Source organism: Rhagoletis pomonella, unplaced genomic scaffold (assembly GCF_013731165.1).
Source record: "Rhagoletis pomonella isolate Grant_MI unplaced genomic scaffold, Rhpom_1.0 Rhpom_scaffold_00009, whole genome shotgun sequence".
NCBI classification, from domain to species: Eukaryota; Metazoa; Arthropoda; class Insecta; order Diptera; family Tephritidae; genus Rhagoletis; species Rhagoletis pomonella.
The window spans coordinates 35,571,033-35,594,007 of record NW_023458563.1 but is presented as its reverse complement, the minus strand read 5'-3'; the positions used below and the strand labels follow the sequence as shown (position 1 = coordinate 35,594,007).

Sequence of the window (22,975 nt, the reverse complement as noted above, 5' to 3'; positions counted from 1 at the left end):
TACATTGAGAAATTTTAAAATATAAAACTGAACACGCATTCTCATTTTCACCAATTTTAAAAAATTTCATTTCTTTATTTTCAATTTTGTGTGGTTTTAAAATTCTGGAAAACTTAAAAAAATCCTGGCGGGCGAACTGAGGGAACGGTCAAGTATTTTAAACTCTCGATAAATATGCGTTTCAGAGAATCTGGTTATTTCAGTATTCTCTTGCGGGTTACAGAAGGGTGAGAACTCTCCCCAGACTCAAAAATTAAGATTAGTGCCACAAGAGATTATTTTTCGAGACTCAGCCGATTGGGTATTTGAACCTCAGCCTGGTGTAATTAATCAAAACCACTTGACATATCGATCCATTTCGCGTCCACAAAATAAGCACTGTACGATGGTTAATAAAGAAATGGTTAAAATGTGATCCGGAGTAGAGTACATATGAAGGGTTAGTTAATTGTCTCGCCTAATAGTTAAAGAATTACAATGTAATTGTTTGGATGCCGCAATCCAAATATGCACATATAAAGGGTTAGTTAATGGACTTTAAACATGTTATTCGAATTATACCATCCCACATAAATTAACAGCCCAGCGAATCAACACTTGCTTTTGTATTTAAACGTCGCCAATTCAAAACAAGTAAGAAAGTCTAAGTTCGGGCGGAGCCGAACATTAAATACCCGGCGCAAGTATTAAATATATGTTTTTCACCTTTCCGAAAGCTACCGTTACATGGTAAGCGGGGTGTATAAATTTTGAGTAAATTAGCGTCCTTAAATTTCGGAATATTGTAGTTTCAAGCATTTCTGAAATTTACCGTTATATGAAAAGCGGCCGTAATTTTAGTCCGACACTTTGGTTTTATGTGGTAAGCACAATAACCATACCGAGTTTGGTACAAATTGCTAGAACGGTTACAGAGATCTGTGATCATAAGTGGGCGGTGCCACGCCCATTTTCCAAAATTTTATCATAAACGTATTTCTTGGTAGAATTGTTGCAAGCATCAATTTTGAATAAATTAACTTTAATATTTACTGATTTATCGAAGATTTTGTATTTCTTTAAATTAGCGTGATATATGATGTGGGCGTGGTTATTGTCCGATTTTTTAAATTTTCGGCCATTTGATATGCTGTACCAAGGCTAGCAACTGTTTGGAAGAAATTGGTGCAGCGGTTACCAAGATATACACATGTAACCATAAGTGGGTGTGGCTACGCCCATTTCCAAAAATTTATAATATTCTTATTTTTCGTCTAAAAAATATTGTAAATATCAATTTTGAGTGAATTATCTTCAGTAGTTACTAAAATATAGCAGTTTTCGTATTTTTGAAAATTACCGTTATATGGGAGGTAGGCGTGGTGATTGTCCGATTTTGTCCATTTTCAATAACACTACTACGCCCGAAAGAAGTGCACGTGTCAAGTTTCGTTAAGATATCTCAATTTTTACTCGAGTTATCGTGTGCACAGACGGACGGACGGACGGACAGACAGTCACCGCTTAATCAATTTCTCTTTTCATTCTGATCATTTATGTATATATTTGTCAATATCTACCTCGATTCGTTTTGCCTGTTACAAACCACCGTTATGTGAACAAAGTAGCGTTCGCAATAACAATAAATAAATCTCAAGGTCAGACCCCAGCAAGGGGATTGCTTAGCGCATGGCGTATTGAGTAGAGTACGATCTTGTCAAAATACCAAGTTAAATTTAACTATCAAAAGCAATGTATGTAGTTTTTAGAATAAAGAAATATGCAGATCTTTTAGACCACTGAGCGCCCCGATTTTCGGAGATTTTTATATTAACTTCACAAGACGGGAATTTTGTAATTAAATACAGTATTTCGCGGAAAGGTACACTTAAAACATCTCAAATGCACAAAAACTAATAAAGACGTGTTAAGTTGAGTTCATTTACTCCATCTACTTGCATCAAATTCATCAAAACAGAGTGCGAAAAGTGATTTTTTGCAATTAACTCTTTAATGAAATAGAAATGTTAATTTCCGGTCTCTGGTTATTATTATTCGCGTTAAAACGCGTCGATTGATAGCCCTCTCGAATTTTTTCGTCAATTTTGGCCTGGTTCCGCTAAAGTGCACTTTTGTTCTTCTTCCTGCATAGGTGGCCTTACCCTGCAAAAATCGCGACTACTCCATGCATGCGTGTAAGGACCAAAGAGTACTCCAAAATTAACCACAATTGATACAAAAAATATGGTCCAATTAACATTGCGATGTCCTAGGGCAGGACCATATACTCCATCCCTGCATTACATCAGAGTAGCACAAAACTACTCCAACATATTAACAATGGCATTGTTGTTATATTTTTTCGTTTGTACACGGTTTTGTTCTTCAATTCTCAAATGCTTTTTCGAAATTAATAAAAACCAAGACAAAAATTAAAAATTACATGTTGCCTCTGACGGTATTCGAACCCGAACATGCTGGGAGCTAAGAACTAACAGCGAGCATCTCTACACGTTCAGCTATAGCCAGACATGCAAATGTGCTTTCAAATGCTCAACTTCAATCACGTTTCGTTAAAACACGAGCAGTGATCGGATAACAAACAATAAGCTGGCGCAGAGACACGAGTTGGTCCGCTACAGCATGACAGAGGAACACTTTTGTAAGTACTCCAATTTACCACAAATAGACTACATGGTCCAACGATTTTTGCAGGGTAGGCCGCGCTTAGGGATCATAACCCTTACTACGCAGAATTCTCCTTTTTGTGTTGCCAGCGAAGAGTGGCAGAACTTCTATCTGCGTAGGCGGCCTTCGGCCGCGCTTAGGGATTATAACCCTCACTACGTAGAATTCTCCTTTCTGTGTTGCCAAAGAAGAGGGGTTGAACGCCTTTCGCATAGAACACCTTTCTGCGTAGGCGGCCTTCGGCCGCACTTAGGGATTATAACCCTTACTACGCAGAATTCTCCTTTCTGTGTTGCCGGAAAAGAGTTGAACCTTATCGTATTTTCTTGTTAATCGTATTTTCTTTTGATCTTACTTCCCACGCTTGGTTTTTTAAATGTGCCAACACTGTACGGCTGTCATTTGCAAATATTCTGTATGAACTCTCATAATAATTTAACAACAATCAATTTTTCATAAAAAAAGCTGTAATATACTAAAAATATTTGCAGTGGTAGAAATAATTATAGTTGCTCCACATTTTGACAAGTTTTAACATATTATTTTTGTTGTTATTAAATTTTGCATCCATATGACGAATACACACAATTTATTTTTATATGGAAGAAAACCGAGACATCCTGGACAAAAAAAAGTCAAAAAAATCAACCGTAATTTTTAGCCGTTTGAAACTTGTACTTTGTTCTACTAGAATTCAATGGGCTACAAAACTGCGTACTCAGAATCCTTGTAGGAAATATAATTAAAAAAAATAGAAATTTTTAGGAAAATTTGTTTAATTTTTTTTTTTTAATATTGTCCAAAGTTGTAAACTTGTATTTACACGGGGTTTGTTAAAGAATGAGCTATATTTTTACAAAAAAATAACCGAAATTAAGTAAGAACAAAAATAATATGTTAAAACTTGTCAAAATGTGGGGCGGCTATAATTATTTCGACCACTGTATTTGTTTTATTGTGCACCCTCTAACTGCTCATATATTGAAAGTAAATAACGTGTAAATTTAGTGCAAAGTGCATTATATATTGTGAAATAGTGTCATACAAGTTTGCGAAACTTACAAATTTTAACAACAAATTCGTTAAAAACTATAAGGCGCCGCGTTTTGAAACTTCATACACTTTACTAAAAGCAGCACGCCGTTCAGGGCCTGTCTGTGAGCTGACGGGTCCAGAGGTTGCTTAATGAACCTCTGGACTTCGTCCGTCAGTTCATATAGATGCCTCCTGACGTGCCTCGACGAGGACTCCTCTGCAAGCAGCTGTCTATTTGGGTGGCCACATCTGTGGCTCCCAGCAAGAAACTGCTTGCAGAGCATCGTGCTGTGCTCCCTGATTGGGAGCATTTTCGCCTCATCGTGGAGGTGGTGTTCTGGTGACATTAGAAGGCATCCAGTCGCTGTCCTAAGTGCTGTATTTTGTACCGTCTGTAGCTTCGTCCACTGCGTCCTACTAGTCCACGGCGACCACACTGGTGCTGCGTAGTTTAAAACCGGCCGGCCTATTGCCTTGTATGTTGCCAGCAACGTTTCTTTGTCTTTGCCCCAAGTACTGCCGGCTAGCGACTTGAGGACTTTGTTGTGGCTCTGTACTTTATTGACAATAGCGGTTGCGTGCGCAGAGAAGGAGAGCAGGCTGTCGAATGTTACTCCGAGAATTTTAGGTTTATTCACCGTCGGAATTGGTGTGTCATCGACGTAAATTCCTAGCGGTAGCCTGACCTCCTTCGTCCAGGTTGTGAAAAGGGTCGCAGAGGATTTCGTAGGGGAGAGGGCTAGACACTTTGCAGTGAAGAAGCGAGAAAGTTCGGAGGGATACCCGTTTACTTTCAAACACAGGTCATCAATTCCATTCCCAGTCGCCATGATCGAGCAATCGTCGGCGTAAGAGACAATCGAGACTCCCTCTAGCGGCTGAGGGAGCTTTGAAATGTAAAAGTTAAACAGTAGTGGGGAAAGGACACCACCCTGTGGAACCCCCTGTTTTATTCTTCTAAGTTTGCTCGATTTGTCTCTAAACATTACCGACGAGTGTCGACCACTCAGATAATTTGCCGACCACCGTTTGAGCCTCTGTGGGAGAGAAGGAAGCCTCTATATCTTCTAGTAGCGTGGAATGGCTGACAGTGTCAAAAGCCTTTGACAGGTCCAACGCTACTAGAATCGTTCTCTCACAGGGACGTTTACGGCTAAGGCCACGAGTTATCTGAGTGTTTATGGGGTTAAGTGTTGTTGTACTGTGCACTTTACGGAAACCATGCTGATGCTTCGCTGGGGTCAAGTAGTTTGTGAAATACGGGAGTAGCAAGGCCTCGAGTGTCTTCGCTACTGGGGAAAGGAGTGTTATCGGACGATAAGGATCTCCTATGTTGGCGGGTTTCCCCGGTTTGAGCAGTGGGACCACTCTCCCCACCTTCCACATGTCTGGGATGATTAGAGTGGCCATGGACAAATTGAGGACCTCCGTTAGGTACGCTACCCCCGCAGGACCCAAATTTTTCAGCATCAGCATGCATATTCCGTCGGGACCCATGGCTTTGGAGGCTTTCGCTTTCCCGATGGCCACCTGAACTTCACCGCAAGTGAAAGCAAGAGGGCCACAAGTTGTTGGCAGTTTGTGCAGCCTTCTGATCACTCGACGCTTGGCTTTGTCCACCGGAGGATGCAGTATGAACTGCCGGCTAAAATAGCTCGCGCATCGCTCCGGGTCCGACGAAGCATGGTCGCCGAAAGAAATTTCGACTCTGTCGTCGTGCTTCGTCGGATTGGACAGTGACCTTACTCACACCAGAGGTGAAGTTGCAGGTCTTCAGATGCTCTTCCCACTTCTTCCGCTTATGTACGTTTACTAGTTGCCGAATCTCCGCGTTGAGATCCCTGATACGGGGATCTCCGGGATCGGCCTGACATTATAGGGTGGTATCCCTGCGGTCGATGTCTGCTTCGATAAGACGATACTGCACGGTGTGGTGCGTAATGAACGCTAAGCCTCCACCATTATCCCGCTCGCGATCTCGGCGGTGCACGTTGTACCCGGCACAATTCAACAGTGTTGAATTGCTGTGCAACTTTGTCTCTTGGACCGCAGCTATCAATATGCCATGCCTTCCCATGAAGACGGTTATCTCCTCGATCTTTCTCTGAAGCTCGTTACAGTTAAATTGAAGGAGCTTCATGTGGTTCGGGAGACGTGTGGTGATGCAGGGTGTGAGGGATATGTGTGGTCTTCCCGCAGTTGGCTGTGTGCGTTGCTGAGGTGGTTGCCGCCCTGTGGTGGTGGCGGGAGGCGTCGCAGTTGAGGTCTGCGACCGAGCAGCGCAGCACGGGCCCTCGAAGTTCCTCGTCCAATCTCGCGTGGTGCGCAGACCTGAGCATGCCCTAAAGTGGCACCAGCCAAGGCAGGTGTTGCACTTGACTGATGTCACATTACGGAATATCCTGATCTGACATACCGAGCAGATTGTAGGAGGAACCACGAGTTGTTGGCGGAGGCGTGTGGGTGGTGGTGTGGTTGTGTGTGTTCTGTGGTCTGTAGCCGTTGTGGTGTGGTCTATTGTGTTATGTTGTTGTGCTGTGGTGTTTATGTGGGACTGCTCAGGTGGACTGGGGTTAGCCGTGGAGGTTGCTCTGTTAGAGCAACAGGGGGCCACTAAAGACGTGGTCCACTGCCGATGTGTCCGTAGTCCTGAGCAGACTCTGAGGTGACTCATACCCTCGCAAGCATTACACTTGACAGAGGTGGAGTTGTGGTGTAGTCGTCTCTGGCATACACAGCAGGTGTAGGTTTCTGGCCCTGGGTTTGACTCGATGCCAGCCCTGAGTAGGAGAAAACGTAGCGAATGTAGCCCCATGGACGAACAACTTCTGAGATACTTCGCCGACCTAAACGGGGTTAGATCGCCGAAACAACAGCCCTTGGTCGGGTAAAACCCGAGTCATTCCGGTACGTAGAACCGGCTGTCGTGAGCTGTCGATCATTTACGTTAAGTATCAAATTATGTGATACATTCCACGTTAAACTCGTTGGAAATTATTTAAAAAATCTCGACTTAATTTTTACTACGAAATTCTATTTCTCTTTTCATATTGGATCAATTTTAAATCTGAAAATATACGCTCCTCAGCTGCAGAGCTATGTATTTATGAGGCAAGTAAAATAATTTAAAAATGAATAAAGTCAACTCTTTATACATACTTCATTTAAAGCATATTTTCCAAAAACGCTCAATATCTTCGATCAAATTTTAAAAGCTGCCACTGCATGCATACATAAATATTTTCTCTTTAATGTTTTCAAAAATTGTACTACGCCAAAAATTTAAGTATCTCGCGAAATGAGCGAAAAAATAAAGTATCTTCCGAAAATATGCACAAACACGTATCACTTTTGAAATGTATGAATCAAAACGGCAACACTGAAAGCGAACAGCGCTGCAGCGACTTTGTTGTTGATACTTTGTATGAATGTATGGATATGCAACAACGTTGTGTATGTACATATGTACAGAGCCAAAGGAAACGTTTTCTTTGCGTATCTTCCGCTGTATCGCTGCTTACAGTGGCAACACACGACGAACATATCCGCGCACATGCTCGGCTGCGGTGCATGTTCGTCGTTTGTAGGGCAGTTCACGAGCATGCTCGCAAAAAATCAAAATTTTTTGATTTTCAGCGAGCATGCTCGTCGTTTGTAGCATGGTTTGCGAGCATCGCATTGAAAACCAAAACAACAACCTCATTTTTTGTAGATTCTTGCTGTGTGCACATCGCGTATAAATGCATCCAAGCCAAGTGCGTTAATTGCATTTTTGATAAATGAGGCTAAATTACTTATCTTATCTTTAAATGTTAGTAAATGTTCCTATTCCACTTTCACCAGATAGCTTCTTACCGTTCAAACCAATTACAATATTGGGGGCCATGATCTTAATTATGTCGCAGAGGTTAAAGACTTAGGGGTTTACTTCGACTCAAAATTAACCTTCGCAACCCATATTAATTACGTAATTTCCAAAGCTTATGCAATGCTAGCATTCGTACGTTGTTGTTGTTGTTGTAGCGGCTACAACAACCCCGCCCAGGACGGTTGGTATCTCAGTCGTTGTCGTCAAGTTCCACTAACGGCAAGCCTAGGAAGCGTGCAGCTTCTGTGGGGTTTGTCCACAGGGACAAGGCCGTTAGGGTGGTCGGGTTATCCGGGCATGCGAGTCATGTGGGGTCTCTCCGCATGCCGGACACTCATTCGGCACATCCTAATTCAACCTACTCAAGTAAGAGTTCAACCTGCTGCAGTAGCCGGAGCGAAGTTGTGCGTGTCTCCCGAGGCAGATGAAGCTCCGTCTCGTCTATGTCCGGGGGTGGAATGCCTAGAACGGCATTCACAGGTCTAGAGTCTACATAACTCGAGACTGAGTCCCTGTGAATGCCGTTCAGGGCCTGTCTGTAAGCTGTCGGGTCCAGAGCTTGCTTAATGAACCTCTGGACTTCGTCCGTCAGTTCATATAGATGCCTCCTGACGTGCCTAGGCGAGGGCTCCTCTGCAAGCAGCTGTCTGCTTGGGTGGCCACTTCTGTGGCTCCCGATCAGGAACTGCTTGCAGAGCATTATATTGTGCTCCTTTACAGGGAGCATTTGCGCCTCGCCGTGCAGGTGGTGTTCAGGCGACATCAAGAGGCATCCTGTCGCTGTCCTGAGTGCGGTGTTCTGTACAGTCTGTAGCTTCGTCCACTGCGTCCTACTAGTCCCTGGCGACCACACTGGCGTTGCGTAGTTCAAAACCGGCCGGCCTATTTCCTTGTATGTTGCCAGCAACGTTTCTTTGTCTTTGCCCCAAATGCTGCCGGCTAGCGACTTGAGGACCTTGTTGCGGCTCTGTACTTTATTGACAATAGCGGTTGAGTGCGCAGAGAAGGAAAGCAGGCTGTCGAATGTTACTCCGAGTATTTTGGGGTTATTCACCGTCGGAATTGGTGTGTCATCGACGTGAATCCCCAGCGGTAGCCTGACCTCCTTCGTCCAGGTTGTGAACAGGGTCGCGGAGGATTTCGTAGGGGAGAGGGCTAGACACTTTGCAGTGAAGAAGCGAGAAAGTTCGGAGAGATACCCGTTTACTTTCGAACACAGGTCATCAATTCCATTCCCAGTCGCCATGATCGAGCAATCGTCGGCATAAGAGACAATCGAGACTCCCTCTGGTGGTTGAGGGAGCTTTGAAATGTAAAAGTTAAACAGTAGCGGGGGAAGGACACCACCCTGAGGAACCCCCTGTTTTATTTTTCGCTGTTTACTCGTTTTGTCTCTAAACATTACCGACGAATGTCGACCACTCAGGTAATTTGCCGACCACCGTTTGAGCTTCTGTGGGAGAGAGGAGGCCTCTATATCTTCTAGTAGCGTGGAATGGCAGACGGTGTCAAACACCTTTGACAAGTCCAACGCTACTAGAATCGTTCTCTTACAGGGACGCTTTCGGTTAAGGCCACGAGTTATCTGAGTGTTTATGGCGTTAAGTGCTGTTGTTGTACTGTGCACTTTACGGAAACCATGCTGATGCTTCGCTGGGGTCAGGTGGTTTGTGAAGAACGGGAGTAGCAAGGCCTCGAGTGTCTTCGCTACTGGGGAAAGGAGTGTTATCGGACGATACGAGTCTCCTTTGTTGGCAGGTTTCCCCGGTTTGAGCAGTGGGACCACTCTCCCCACCTTCCAGATGTCTGGGATGATGAGAGTGGCCATTGACAACCCAAATTTATCAGCATCAGCATGCATATTCCGTCGGGACCCATGGCTTTGGAGGCTTTCGCCTTCCCGATGGCCACCTGAACTTCACCGCAAGTGAAAGCAAGGGGGGCACAAGTTGTTGGCAGTTTGTGCAGCCTTCTGGTCACTCGACGCTTGGCTTTGTCCACCGGAGGATGCAGTATGAACTGCCGGCTGAAATAGCTCGCGCATCGCTCTGGGTCCGACGAGGCATGGTCGCCGAAGGAAATTTCGACTCTGTCGTCGTGCTTCGTCGGATTAGACAATGACCTCACGGTTGACCAAAGCTTGCTCACACCAGAGGTGAAATTACAGGTCTTCAGATGCTCCTCCCACTTCTTCCGCTTATGTACGTTTACTAGTTGCCGAATCTCCGCGTTGAGATCCCTGATACGGGGATCTCCGGGATCGGCCTGACGAAGGCTATCACGCTCATCGGCTAGAACAGCCGCTTCGGCAGGAAAGTTTGGACGTGGGTCCGATATGCATCCTGCCGGTATGAAGCGAGCTGCAGCAGCAGTGACAGCCCTGCGGAACTTACGTTCACCGAGATGGACGTCGGTTGGTGTGGGGAGCGCTGTGAAGGTGTTTTCGGTAAACTCCGCGTAACCTTTCCAATCAGCTTTTGAAAAGTTGATATAGGTCCGGTGTTTGGCGGGGGCAAAGTCGGTTGGTTTATCAATCGAGATGACTATGGGTAGGTGGTCTGATGCTAGAGTCAGCATAGGTCGCCATGTTATGCTGTTTATCAGACCAGCGCTGACTATTGTTGTCTGGCGAGCTGCTGCAGTTACCCATAATCCTGGTGGGTGCGTCGTCGTTCATTGTGCAGAATGTCGAATCGTCTATCTGCTCAGCCAAGTCTGTTCCCCTACGGTCGTTTGACAGGCTTGAGTGCCAAAGATCGTGGTGCGCATTAAAGTCACCTACTACCATACGGTTTTCACCTCTGAGGAGCGCACCTATATCAGGGTGATATCCTGCCGGGCGGCAGGTGACAGGGGGTATGTATATGTTAAACATTTCGAGCTCGACATCGCCTGACCGGATGGCGATGCCCTGACATTCTAGGGTGGTATCCCTGCGGTCGATGTCTGCTTCGATAAGACGATACTGCACGGTGTGGTGCGTGATGAACGCTAAGCCACCACCATTATCTCGCTCGCGATCTCGACGGTGCACGTTGTACCCGGAGCAATTCAACAAAGTTGAATTGCTGTGCAACTTCGTCTCTTGGACCGCAGCTATCAATATACCATGCCGACACATGAAGACGGTTATCTCCTCAATCTTGCTTTGCAGCCCGTTGCAGTTAAATTGAAGGAGCTTCATGTGGTTCGGCAGACGTGTCGTGATGTGGGGTGTAAGTGAAGTGTATGTTCTTGCCGCCGTTGGCTGTGTGTGCTGCTGTGGTGATTGCCGCCCTGTGGTGGTGGCGGGGGGCGTCGCAATTGGGGTCTGCGACCGAGCAGCGCAACGCGGGCCCTCGAAGTTCCCAGTCCAATCTCGCGTGGTACGCTGACCTGAGCATGCCCTAAAGTGGCACCAGCCAAGGCAGGTGTTGCACTTTACTGATGTCACATTACGGAGTATCCTGGTCGGACATACCGTGCAGATTGTAGGGGGAGCCAGGAGTTGTTGGCGGCGGCGTGTGGGTGGTGGTGCGGTTGTGTGTGTTATGTGGTCTGTGGTGGCTGTGGTACGGGCTGTGGTGTTATTATGTTGTTGTGTTGTGGTGACTGTGTGAGGCTGCTGTGTGAGTGTGTGAGGCTGCTCGGGCGGACTGTGGTTAGCCGTGGAGGCTGCTCTGTTTGAGCAACAGGGGGCCACGTACGACGTGGTCCACTGTCTATGTGTCCGTAGTCCCGAGCAGGCTCTGAGGTGACTCCACCCTTCGCAGGCATTACACTTGACTGAGGTGGAGTTGTGGTATAATCGTCTCCGCCATACTCAGCAGGTGTATGTTTCTGGCCCTGGGTTTGACTCGATGCCAGCCCTGAGTAGGAGAATACGTAGTGAATGTAGCCCTATGGACGGACAACTTCTGAGATACTTCGCCGTCCTAAACGGGGTTAGATCGCCGAAACAATAGCCCTTGGTCCGGTGAAACCCGAGTCATTCCGGTACGTAGAACCGGCTGTCGTACGTCGTAATGGTCAGTTGTTTAAGGATCCCTATACTCTGAAGCTTCTTTATGTCACGTTAGTGAGATCTAGGCTAGAGTATGCGTCTTTCATTTGGCGTCCCTATCGGGCTGTCTATATAAACCAGATTGAGAAGGTTCAAAAAGTTTTTATTAAATTTTCTGAGCCTATACCTCCGTATACTTCTCGTTGTCAACTTCTTAATTTAAGTTCGTTAAATACTAGGCGTTCTTTCCTCGCAGCCTCTTTTGTAGCCAAAATATTGGAGGGCACAGTCGATTGTCCTAATCTTTTGGATAAGTTAGCATTAAACGTTTCGTCTCATAATCTGCGTCGTGTTTCTTTATTCTACCTGGGATTTCCAAAAACTAACTATGTAAAATTCTTGCCTTTGTTCAGAACCCTTTCTGAGCTAAATGAGCTCTCTGAATATGATCCGTCTCTCGCATTTGGAACAGTTCGTTTTGTCCTACTTAATTATTTTAGGTAGTGTATAAGCTCTCTTGTTTTATAGTCAGTAAGGAGTTTATTCCATTTGAATTAATAAATAAATTGCATAAATTGCATATGTATGTACATACATACAAGTAAAATATAAATAAATTTAAGTAACAAATACATAAAAAAAAAACCAAGTCAGAAGAATTTCAATTGCATCATCCGCGTCTTTCCTTTCCATGTTTACGCTTTGAGTACAAAATCACTTATGAGCCGCTCGCCGTCTGTAGCAAACGACAGCGAGCATGTTGGCGCACATGTGCGCGGATATGTTCGTTGTTGTTGTTGTTGTTGTAACAGCATACAAATTCCCCAAAGAGATTTTGGGGAGTGTTGCTGCAGTGGCAGTCCTTGGCCAGATATAAATCTGGGTCGTGCCGGTTACGTAGACCCGACTGTCGTGGGAACGGGATGCACACCAACGTAGCAAAGCTTTGAACGATATGAAACAAAAACTGAAACGAAAGCAAATAAATGAAACAATTTTCATACTCTTATGTCCCGCTGAGACGTAGCAATGCTTTGCTCATTGTAAAAATACAAATATTTCGAAAATGGTTCATTGAATCTTAAATCTGAAAAGTTTGTGCAAGTTTCAGATCGAGCACTTTAATTTGATGTATAGTTTGGCATAGATCAAGATAACTAACCGTTCAGCTATAGAAAAACTAAAAATGCAGATTGCTAGTACTTTTTACGCTGATTTTAACTATATAAATATTATTTGCCGCAATTAAAAAGTAAAGTAGATATAAAAGGTAAAACAAAAAAATTGTGATATTTTAAAATATTAATATTTTCGAAACTGCGTAACCGATTCAAAAGGTAATGATGTCAAAATAAAGACAATTAATTTATCTTCAAGCTGATATAAAACAAAAAGATGTCATAATTTTTTCATAAAATAACCTTCTTTTGGAAAACGTCCATTATCAATGCTAAATATTATTTAGAAAATGCAAGTTTATACCTTTAATTTGATATACATATTATATTATGATTTGCTTTTGAGTTTTCAGAATTCAGTGATAATAAAAAATATCACCCTTATTCCAGAACCCGAATTTTCGTAAAAATTTACATGCCGCAACCCTTGCGGAAAAATGTGCAGCATTGCCAGGTATCAGTTGTTTTTCGAACTCAGCTGTATGAAGGGAAACAAAGTGGAAAGGAATTAAAAAAAAGGGTGCGGTTTAGCAGCACTCCCAACTATTTCGGGCTATTCCGTCAAAGGGGTGGCCCGATCCAAAGAAAAATTCCACAAACTTGTAGTCAAGGGTCTACACATTATTTTAACACCCATTTCTGTAATTTTTGGTCACTAATTTATTAACAAATTGGGTTTGAAATATGCCCTTTTTTTGTAAAATTCGGAAATTAGCGTACATTTATCACTCCTATTCTCCTTAAAGCAGCCACTTCAGCAATATTTTAGTTGTTGTTGTTGTAGCAGCATACAAATTCCCCAAAAACTTTTTGGGGAGTGTTGCTGGAGTGACAGTCCTTGGCCAGATATAAATCTGGGTCGTTCCGGTTACGTAGACCCGACTGTCGTGGGAATATTTTAGTATTCCCCTTCACTTTACACTTTACTCGATTAGTTATAACCAGGGAACGGATTTTATGGAAATTGCCTTTTTTTCTGCTAAAGAGATAGAGTATATTCGATTAAGAATGTCCACGATTTAGCTTTCCCTGATTCCATATATAAACATTTGATGTTGCCTTTTTTAAGATATTTGCCTTTTTTTTACTTTTTTAATATATTTGCCTTTTTTTGCCTTTTCTACCTTTAAAAAAGTGATTATAGCATTTACAATTTTTTTTTTTTAAGATTAAAAAATATACACATGCCCATGCGGCTTATAGAAGCGCAGGGACCTCTTGCCAAATTAGTGTTGAAAAAATTCAAAGCCGTTTTCTCAGCTAACGTAGGCTTGAGGACAATAAGGGTCCTGATAATATGAACGTTTCAAACGTTACATATTTAAATTGGGCTCCCTTGTATCAACTTACGTCGATCGCACATTTAGTACATTCAAGGCTTTTCTACGCGAAAATCGAATCAAAATGCTGCCAGAAAACTTCAAAATGCATCTTGTGGTTCTATGTTACTACAACTATACAGATTAAAGTTTTATGAGTTAGAAACTCGAAAGGATAAAATAGTCAAAGATTCAAAGTACAAATTTTTCATATAATGAAACTAGTTCATAGTTTTTCTCTTTTTACTTGTAATATAAACATTTCTAAAAAAATATATTTTTTGATTGTTCTTCGTATTTTCTGTATTTTTTTAGTGCCTTATTTTGCTTTTTTAGCAATACCTTTTTCTTGCCTTTTCCTGCCTTTTCGCTATTTTATTTTGCCTTTTTTACAATACCTAGTGCCTTTTCCTGCCTTTTTCGCTATTTTATTTTGCCTTTTCCAGCCTATTTCGTTACTTTATTTTGCCTTTTTTATAGGTTTTTAGGTCCAAAAAATCCGTTCCCTGGTTATAACTTTCTTTACGACTTCAACATTAACCAATTAATCACAATTCATTAAATAAGACCACCTTCAAAATCACGAGTCAGACTTTGATTGCATATGCAAATTAAATGGCGGAGTTCAGCTGTCAAACTCCAAAATATGCAAAAGAATGAGAGGCAAAAGAAGATAGGATATAACCCAGTAAGCATTAAAAATATACAAAGGTGTTCCTGCAAAAGGTGTTCAGCACCTTTTCTTCGCAAAGCAGAAAGGAGAATTCTACTCCCTGAGGGTTATAATCCCTAAGTGCGGCCGAAGGCCGCCTACGCATAAAGGTGTTCAACCCCCCTTCAAACTGCTCAATTTGGCTAAGAAAATTCCGTTTTCCCCCTTTTTCAAACAGTTCTCTAGGGGCCTGTACGGGGAGCCCAAGGGGGGGTTCGCCTTTTTATAAAGCGGGGACTGTCCCCTTTCTAGTGGGGGCTCTGCGTTGCCGGAGAAGAGGAGCTACCGCATGTCAAAGCTATACAATATTTTTTGGGCATATCACAGTATTTTTGCGCAGAACCCACATCAAAATTTGCAAAAAAGTGCGTATTGCAAACCGAATTTATTAATAATTTGAAACTTTTATTTTAAATAAAGGTTTAATCCTTTGATTACACGTGTATGTTAAAGTTTTTGGATTCGGGTTATGCGTTAGGACACAACAACCGAAAATCATAGTACAAATAACTAAACCGGACCCAAGTTTCTCGATAAGGGGCAACAAAGATTCTATTTTGCTCGTTTATATAAAGCAGTGGATAAAAATAAACGTATATGCGAAAGGCAAATTTATCTGTTTAAATAAACGCCACTAATATTTCCTGAAAACACACATCGATTTACATCTTTTATTTCGCCTCCGACACATAATTGTTTTCGTACAAAACTACGCAAAAAAGCTTACTCGTTCGATTTTAGGCATGCCATTGTTACGATTTCGAAAGTTCGAAGATACGATTCGGATTACAGCAAACCATTCCTACGATTCGTAGCAAAATCCGAATACGGAAGTGTTGCAGAATAGGGGTGTATAAATGCATGTATGTGCAAATGCATATTGTAGTTAATTAAACGGGTTGGCTTTCCATTCTGGCCGTTCGTTAAAGGGGCGGTAAATGGGCGTGGTACCTCTAACCCACCTTTTTGGAGGGAACGAACCGCCATTGACAAAAATGCCACCCCCGACCACCTAAGTCCCCTATGGTTCCCTAGAGCCGCAACAAGGTCCTGAAGTCGCTAGCCGGCAGTACTTGGGGCAAAGACAAAGAAACGTTGCTGGCAACATACAAGGCAATAGGCCGGCCGGTTGTAAACTACGCAGCACCAGTGTGGTCGCCGGGGACTAGTAGGACGCAGTGGACGAAGCTACAGGCAGTACAAAACACAGCACTTAGGACAGCGACCGGATGCCTCCTCCGTCACCAGAACACCACCTCCACGATGAGGCGAAAATGCTTCCAATTAGGGAGCACAACACGATGCTCGGCAGGGTTGTTGTAGCCGCTACAACAACAACAACATGGTTCCCTAGGGATCCCTTAGAAAAATGGGCAAAAATCACGATTTTTATTTGCGTTTTTTCGCTTGAAAAATGTTAAATATTCATTTGCACTAGACATTTTTATATACACATTTTTATATACAAGACATTTTTATAAACCACCCAGTAACCATAATAGACATCACTGGGGCGGCATCCCCAGGTTTACCACACAGAAAGGGAATTCTAGTTACCGCATCCTTTCCCAAGGCTACATCACTGGGGCGGTAGCCCCAGTTGGTGCAAACCAAAAGGAGAATTCTATTTGGTAAGGGTTATAATCCCTAAGTGCGGCCGAAGGCCGCCTACACAGAAAGGTGTTCTCTGCAAAAGGTGTTCAGCTTCGCTTCTTCGGCAATACAGGAAAGGAGAATTCTACTTTGATATGGTTATGATCCCTAAGCGCGGCCAAAGGCCGCCTACGCAGAAAGAAGTTCTGGGCAAAAGAAACTATGATATCACCCACACTTGTCACTTGCTTTTAAATGCTTTTAATTTTTTTATCACTGAATTCTTAAACCTCAAAAGTAGGTCACAATAAAATATGTATACCAAATTAAAGGTAAGAACTTGCACTTTCTAAATAAAATATATGTCTTTAGCATTCATTATGCACTTTTTTCTAAAAAAGGTCATTTTATAAAAAAAATTTTAACATTTTATTTGTTGTTTAATAGTTTTGGCTTAAATATATAAGCAAGCGAACACATTTTATATATCAACTTAAAGATAGATTAATTGTCTTTATTTTGATATTATTACTTTTTTAATCGGTTACGTAGTTTAGAAATTATTAATATCTTAAAATATCACAAAAATTTTCTTTAACCTTTTATATCTTCTTTACTTTTGAATTGCGGCAAATAATATTTATATAGTTGAAATCAGCGAAAAGTACTACCGGTTTTAGTTTTCCCATAGCTGAACGGTTGGTTATCTTGATGTGTTCCTATAGTTTGTCTCTGTACGACTTGCAGATCACTGGAAATAAGCGCCTTGTTTCCAAATAATATATAAATATGATAGTTTTTTAGTGCAGAACTTCTTTCTACGTAGGCGGCCTTCGACCGTACTTAGGGATCATAACCCGCAGTAAGTACAATTCTCCTTTCTGTGTTGCCAAAGAAGTGGGGCTAAACACCTTTCTGTGTAGGCGGCCTTCGGCCGCACTTATAGATTATAACCCCCAGCAAATAGTACTCTCCTTTCTGTATTGCCAAAGATGGGGGGCTGAACTCCTTTTGCAGAGAACACCTTTCTGCGTAGGCGGCTTTCGGCTTGCAAATACATATTTTTCATGGAAAGGTTTATATTTTTAATGCTTACTGAAAATAAGATATATTTCTTTTGTCCCTCATCCTTCTTGTATATTTTGCGATTTACAGCTAAACGCCGTCATTTAATTTTCATATGCAACCAAAAGCAGACGCGTGATTAATTGCTTAAAATTAAAGTTATAAGTAAGTAGTTATAAGTAATCGAATAAAGTGTAAAGTGAAGGGGAATATAAAAATGTATTGGTGAAGTGGCTGCTTTAAGGAGAATAGGTGCGATAAATGTACGCTAATTTCCGAATTTCACAAAAAAGGGCATATATCAAACCGAATTTCTAAATAAATTAGTGGCCGAAAATTACAAGAGTGAGTGTTAAAATAATATGTAGATCCTTGATTACCAGAGTCCGCAAATTTTTTTTTGGATCGGGTCACCAGTTTGGACCCCGATATAGTTGGGCAACTTACTAAACAGTACCCCATATTTTTCTTAATTCCGTACTCGGGGGTTACCAATCTAAACCCCACCCTTTTTCCGCCCATTTATACCTGGTTCCGCTAAAGTACACTATTACCAAAGTTTTAGTAATTAGTGATCGCCACGAGCCGATGACGGTAACAAAAGCTTTGAGACAAGTCACAATTTCAATTGATACGTCCAGATCAAAAGCATATTTATTTTTTATTTATTTATTTTTTAGTCTGTTAGACTTATATTGCAACAAAGATTTAACATTCTTATAATTAGATTTTAGATTTAAAATGTAAATATTAAATACAAAATACAAAATGCTCTACAGAAATTTTTAAATAACATTATTTCTTTATCACTGCAATTATTTTATGTCAATATAAACGCATGCAATTTCCTGGAAGTTATGTATACGGTTGGAAAGGCCAAGTTTCCAATCCGCGCTATTCTTTTTGGGTTACTCCATTTATTGATATCTCCTGGGTGGTCAGAAAGGCCGAGTTTTCGATCCACCCAGTCGCGCTTTCTTGACGGTTGACGGTTGGAAAGGCCTAGTTTCCAATCCGCTCGTTTATTGTTTATTATCTAAGGGTCTAGGTAGTCGGAAAGGCCGAGTTTCCGATCCGCCTAGTCTCGATATCTTGGTGGTTGGAAAGGCCTAGTTTCCAATCCACGCTATTGTTGATACATCACTATCTTGTAGGCTGCGTTCTACAATAGTGAAATAGCAGCCGCTTGAAAAGAGTGATAGTATCACAATTTTTTATAGCCTCTGGTAATTCATAGCCAATGGGTGTGTAATATTTATTTATTGGGTTGGGTTCCGAAAAGTATCTGTAGGTTAGGGGCTGGTACAAAAAAAAGGGGGCTGGCCCCGTCCACCTTTACAGCTTGAAAGAGCAAAGACCAAGGAGTTCAATGATATGCTTTTCTTTCTCCTCCGACTACAGGGCTCCTCAGGCGAGCCGCTTAAAATTGGGAAAAAATCGTTGGTTAGGGGAAACTTTCCAATACCGACGTTCATTAAAGGGGCGGTGGGCGAACGGGGAGTGGGCGTGGCACCTCCAACCACCCTTTTTGGAGAGGGCATAAACCATTGACAAAAATGTCTCCCCGACCATCTGGGCCCCCTACGGTTCCCTAGGAACCCCTTAGAAAAATGGCCAAAAATCACAATTTTTAAAATTTCTTTATGCGTAGGCGGCCTTCGGCCGCGCGCAAAGTATGCCACATAGATCGTTGCAGCTACAGCGCGAACCGAAAATATGGCCAAATTCCATCTTTTTGCGCGCGTTGACAGTCAGCCGGTATAATATTTATTTTGTTTCGTTCAAATTAGAAGTTTCATGCAGAAGCATAAAATTTAATTACATTGCTGATATTTGTAAAGGTAGATATTAAATATCACAGCAATTTTAACGAGTAAAAACAGTACGAAATTGTTTTCTTGGCGTTCATTATGGCATACCTTTTGCGTCTGGCGCGTTGCTGGCAAAGTTATATATCTGTGTTCGTATGGAATAGTAGCTTATGTTGTTGTTGTTGTTGTTGTAGCGGCTACAACAACCCCGCCCAGATCGGTTGGTATCTCAGTCGTTGTCGTCAAGTTCCACTAACGGCAACCCTAGGAAGCGTGCAGCTTCTGCGGGGTTTGCCCATAAGGACAAGGTCGTTAGGGATGTCGGGTTTGCCGGGCATGCGAAGAGATGTTTCGAGTCATGTGGGGTCTCTCCGCATGCCGGACATTCATTAGGCACATCCTCATTCAGCCTACTCAGGTAGGAGTTTAACCTGCTGCAGTAGCCGGAGCGAAGTTGTGCAAGTGTGGTGCGCGTCTCCCGAGGCAGATGAAGCTCCGTCTCGTCAATGTCCGGGGGTGGTGTGCCTAGAACGGCATTCACAGGTCTAGAGTCTACATAACTCGAGACTGAGTCCCTGTGAATGCCGTTCAAGGCCTGTCTGTAGGCTGTCGGGTCCAGAGGTTGCTTAATGAACCTCTGGACTTCGTCCGTTAGTTCATATAGATGCCTCCTGACGTGCCTAGGCGAGGGCTCCTCTGCAAGCAGCTGTCTGCACGGGTGGCCACTTCTGTGGGTCCCAATCAGGAACTGTTTGCAGAGCATTATATTGTGCTCCTTCACCGGGAGCATTTGCGCCTCGCCGTGCAGGTGGTGTTCAGGCGTCATCAGGAGGCATCCCGTCGCTGTCCTCAGTGCGGTGTTTTGTGCAGTCTGTAGCTTCGTCCACTGCGTCCTACTAGTCCCAGGCGACCACACTGGCGCTGCGTAGTTCAGAACCGGCCGGCCTATTGCCTTGTATGTTGCCAGCAACGTTTCTTTGTCTTTGCCCCAAGTACTGCCGGCTAGCGACTTGAGGACCTTGTTGCGGCTCTATACTTTATTGACAATAGCGGTTGAGTGCGCAGAGAAGGAGAGCAGGCTGTCGAAAGTTACTCCGAGTATTTTGGGGTTATTCACCGTCGGAATTGGTGTGTCATCGACGTGAATCCCCAGCGGTAGCCTGACCTCCTACGTCCAGGTTGTGAACAGGGTCGCGGAGGATTTCGTAGGGGAGAGGGCTAGACACTTTGCAGAAAGGCTTGCTGTAGTACAATGCGGCATTCACAGCATACGATTTCGAATTACTCACTGGTGCCCAGCCGTTGAAGAACTTTTGGTAAATAAGCGTGAAAGAAATAGTTTCGATACCAGCAAGTAATGTTGTTGTTGTTGTAGCGGCTACAACCCCGCCCAGGTCGTTGCAAGTAATATTCTTATTAGGTCTCATTAAAAAAATCCTTGTCTTTTAAAGAATAAAGGGAATGCCGCATTATACTAAAGCCAGCTTCCCAATATAAGCTAATATTCCATACGAACACAGTTATATATGTATATGGAATCAGTTTAAATCACACAAAGCTGCCACTTCGTTGGAACAAGGCCGGGTTTTCGGCTGAAATTTCCAATAATAGACAATTTCTTATTTCAGGCAAAGTATAGGGAATTTTTTAATGAAATTGGCAGGGGGTGTTGAGGAAGTGCGCATCGACCGATATTTTAAACATTTTGAGTAGAAATGCTAACAGTTTTATAGTTATTTGTTGTTAAAATTTCTCCATTACCTTACATATTTTAAAATGGTGGCGTTTAGCTGTCAAACTGCTAAATATACAAGAAGGATGAGAGACAAAAGAAAATATGATATAACCCAGTCAGCATTAAAAATATAAACCTTTCCATGGAAAATATGTATTTACTGTCCCTGTGGCTCCTTTCGCTGAGGGTTATAATCCCTAAGTGCGGCCGAAGGCCACCTACGCAGAAAGGTGTTCTATGCAAAAGGTGTTCGGCCCCCTTTCTTTGGCACCACAGAAAGGAGAATTCTACTGCCTGAGGGTTATAATCCCTAAGTGCGGCCGACGGCCGCCTACGCAGAAAGGTGTTCTATGCAAAAGGTGTTCGGCCCCTTTTCTTTGGCACCACAGAAAGGAGAATTCTACTGCCTGAGGGTTATAATCCCTAAGTGCGGCCGAAGGCCGCCTACGCAGAAAGGTGTTCTACGCAGAAAGGTGTTCGGCCCCTTTTCTTTGGCACCACAGAAGAGAATTCTACGTAGTGAGGGTTATAATCCCTAAGTGCGGCCGAACATTTCTATCGCTTTTTTCTTAATTTCACAATATTGTTAGTTAATTTTTTTCCCCATCATTTTTTTTTTTCAAATCGCCTGATAACCAACTTGGGATAATTTCTTTTATTTAAAAATCCCACGTTTTTCGTTAGTTGGGTTATATTCCACTTGAAACTGCTCAGTTTGCCTCGGAAAATTACGTTTTTACCCCATTTTCAAACGGTTCCCTAGGGGTCTGTGGGTGGTCCCCAAGGGGGGGTGGGGCTTTTCGTAAAGTGGCGACTGTCCCCTTTCGAATGAGGGGGGTTTGGGGGCCCCGCCCCCTCCCCCTCCGCCCCCCACCCCAAAAACGGTGAGCCAATAACTAAACATTTCCCCACTTCACTAATCACTTTTCTTTTCAATATATATTTTCTTCATAAACAATCCCTTCATACCATTCCTTCCTACCCCACCACGGCAAATGTTGGAAATTTTCCATCTCACATATGTTTATACGACACAACAATGTATTCCATTAATTAAATATGGATTAGCTACACGATTCGAAAGTTGTCACGAAGGTCTTAGGTGCGTGAAATAGCAACCTTAGCAACTAACAACTGTTGAAATAAAATCCTCTAGAGCCACTTTTACGATATGGTCACAGCCCTCAAACACCCCTCATACACCGTTTTCCAAACCAAGAGTGTATTATACTAGAATTTTCGCCAAACAACTAAACATTTCGCTTAATATCTTTGACAGAGTCAAAAATAATTTTTACTAAGAATTTCACATTTCACATTTCGTACTTCCGTTTGTTTTTATTTTAATGTTGTAGAGCTGGTATTTCAATTTAAATATATTTTGAGTTATTACTACGCGTTTCGAACACAAAAATGTATAACATATTTTTGATGATCTCATTTATGAATTATTGAACCATTACGCCACATATGTATGTATGAATATGTAGTTATTGTCTACCAGCAGTTTAAACAGGCGATAGTTTAGTTTGATTGACCAGCAGATTTTTTGTGTTTGTTTCTATAATTTTTGCTCGCTCGCGTTCATTAGCATTCACTGTGTTGCACAATTCAAGTCATCAAACATAACTAGTGATGTTCCAATACAAGAATGATAGAATACAAGATTGCGCCGATTGCAGCAGAATTCGTGAGAGTAATTTTAGCGTGACTTCATCATAGACTTGACAACTGAGAGCGACGAGAAAGAGGGCGACTAGTGATGTGCTGAATTGTCCCCAATACTCGGTACCCAATACTTAAAAAAGATTTCGGTACCCTATACTTCCTTTTCGGTATCCGATACCGATTATTTACATTAAATCCTCGCCATTATATGCATTTCAGGTTTAGAAAAAACTTTCATTACTAATTTATATGATATCGGCTAAAACACTTGAACTTATCGCCACAAAAAAATATTATTTTATCAGTTTTAACCTTAGTCGATCCAAGGTTCAAGAAAAATAC

The 22,975-nt window shown here is 42.5% G+C and overlaps 1 protein-coding gene across 3 annotated transcripts in view; it reads right to left on the bottom strand.

The window, feature by feature from the left end:
* LOC118745758 (ankyrin-3) overlaps window positions 1-22,681 on the bottom strand; it is a 282,737-nt gene extending 260,056 nt beyond the window's left edge. For 2 of the 3 annotated variants that reach the window (XM_036479409.1, XM_036479411.1), the window contains exon 1: window positions 21,935-22,257. Coding sequence is in view for 1 of the 3 variants with exons in the window: in XM_036479411.1 (XP_036335304.1) it covers window positions 21,935-21,937 (3 nt within the window). In the remaining 2 variants the exon portion in view is untranslated. Of the gene's footprint in view, window positions 1-21,934; window positions 22,258-22,466 lie in introns of those variants that run through there. The other variant, XM_036479408.1, reaches the window with a different exon arrangement.
* Window positions 22,682-22,975: the final 294 nt, after the last annotated feature.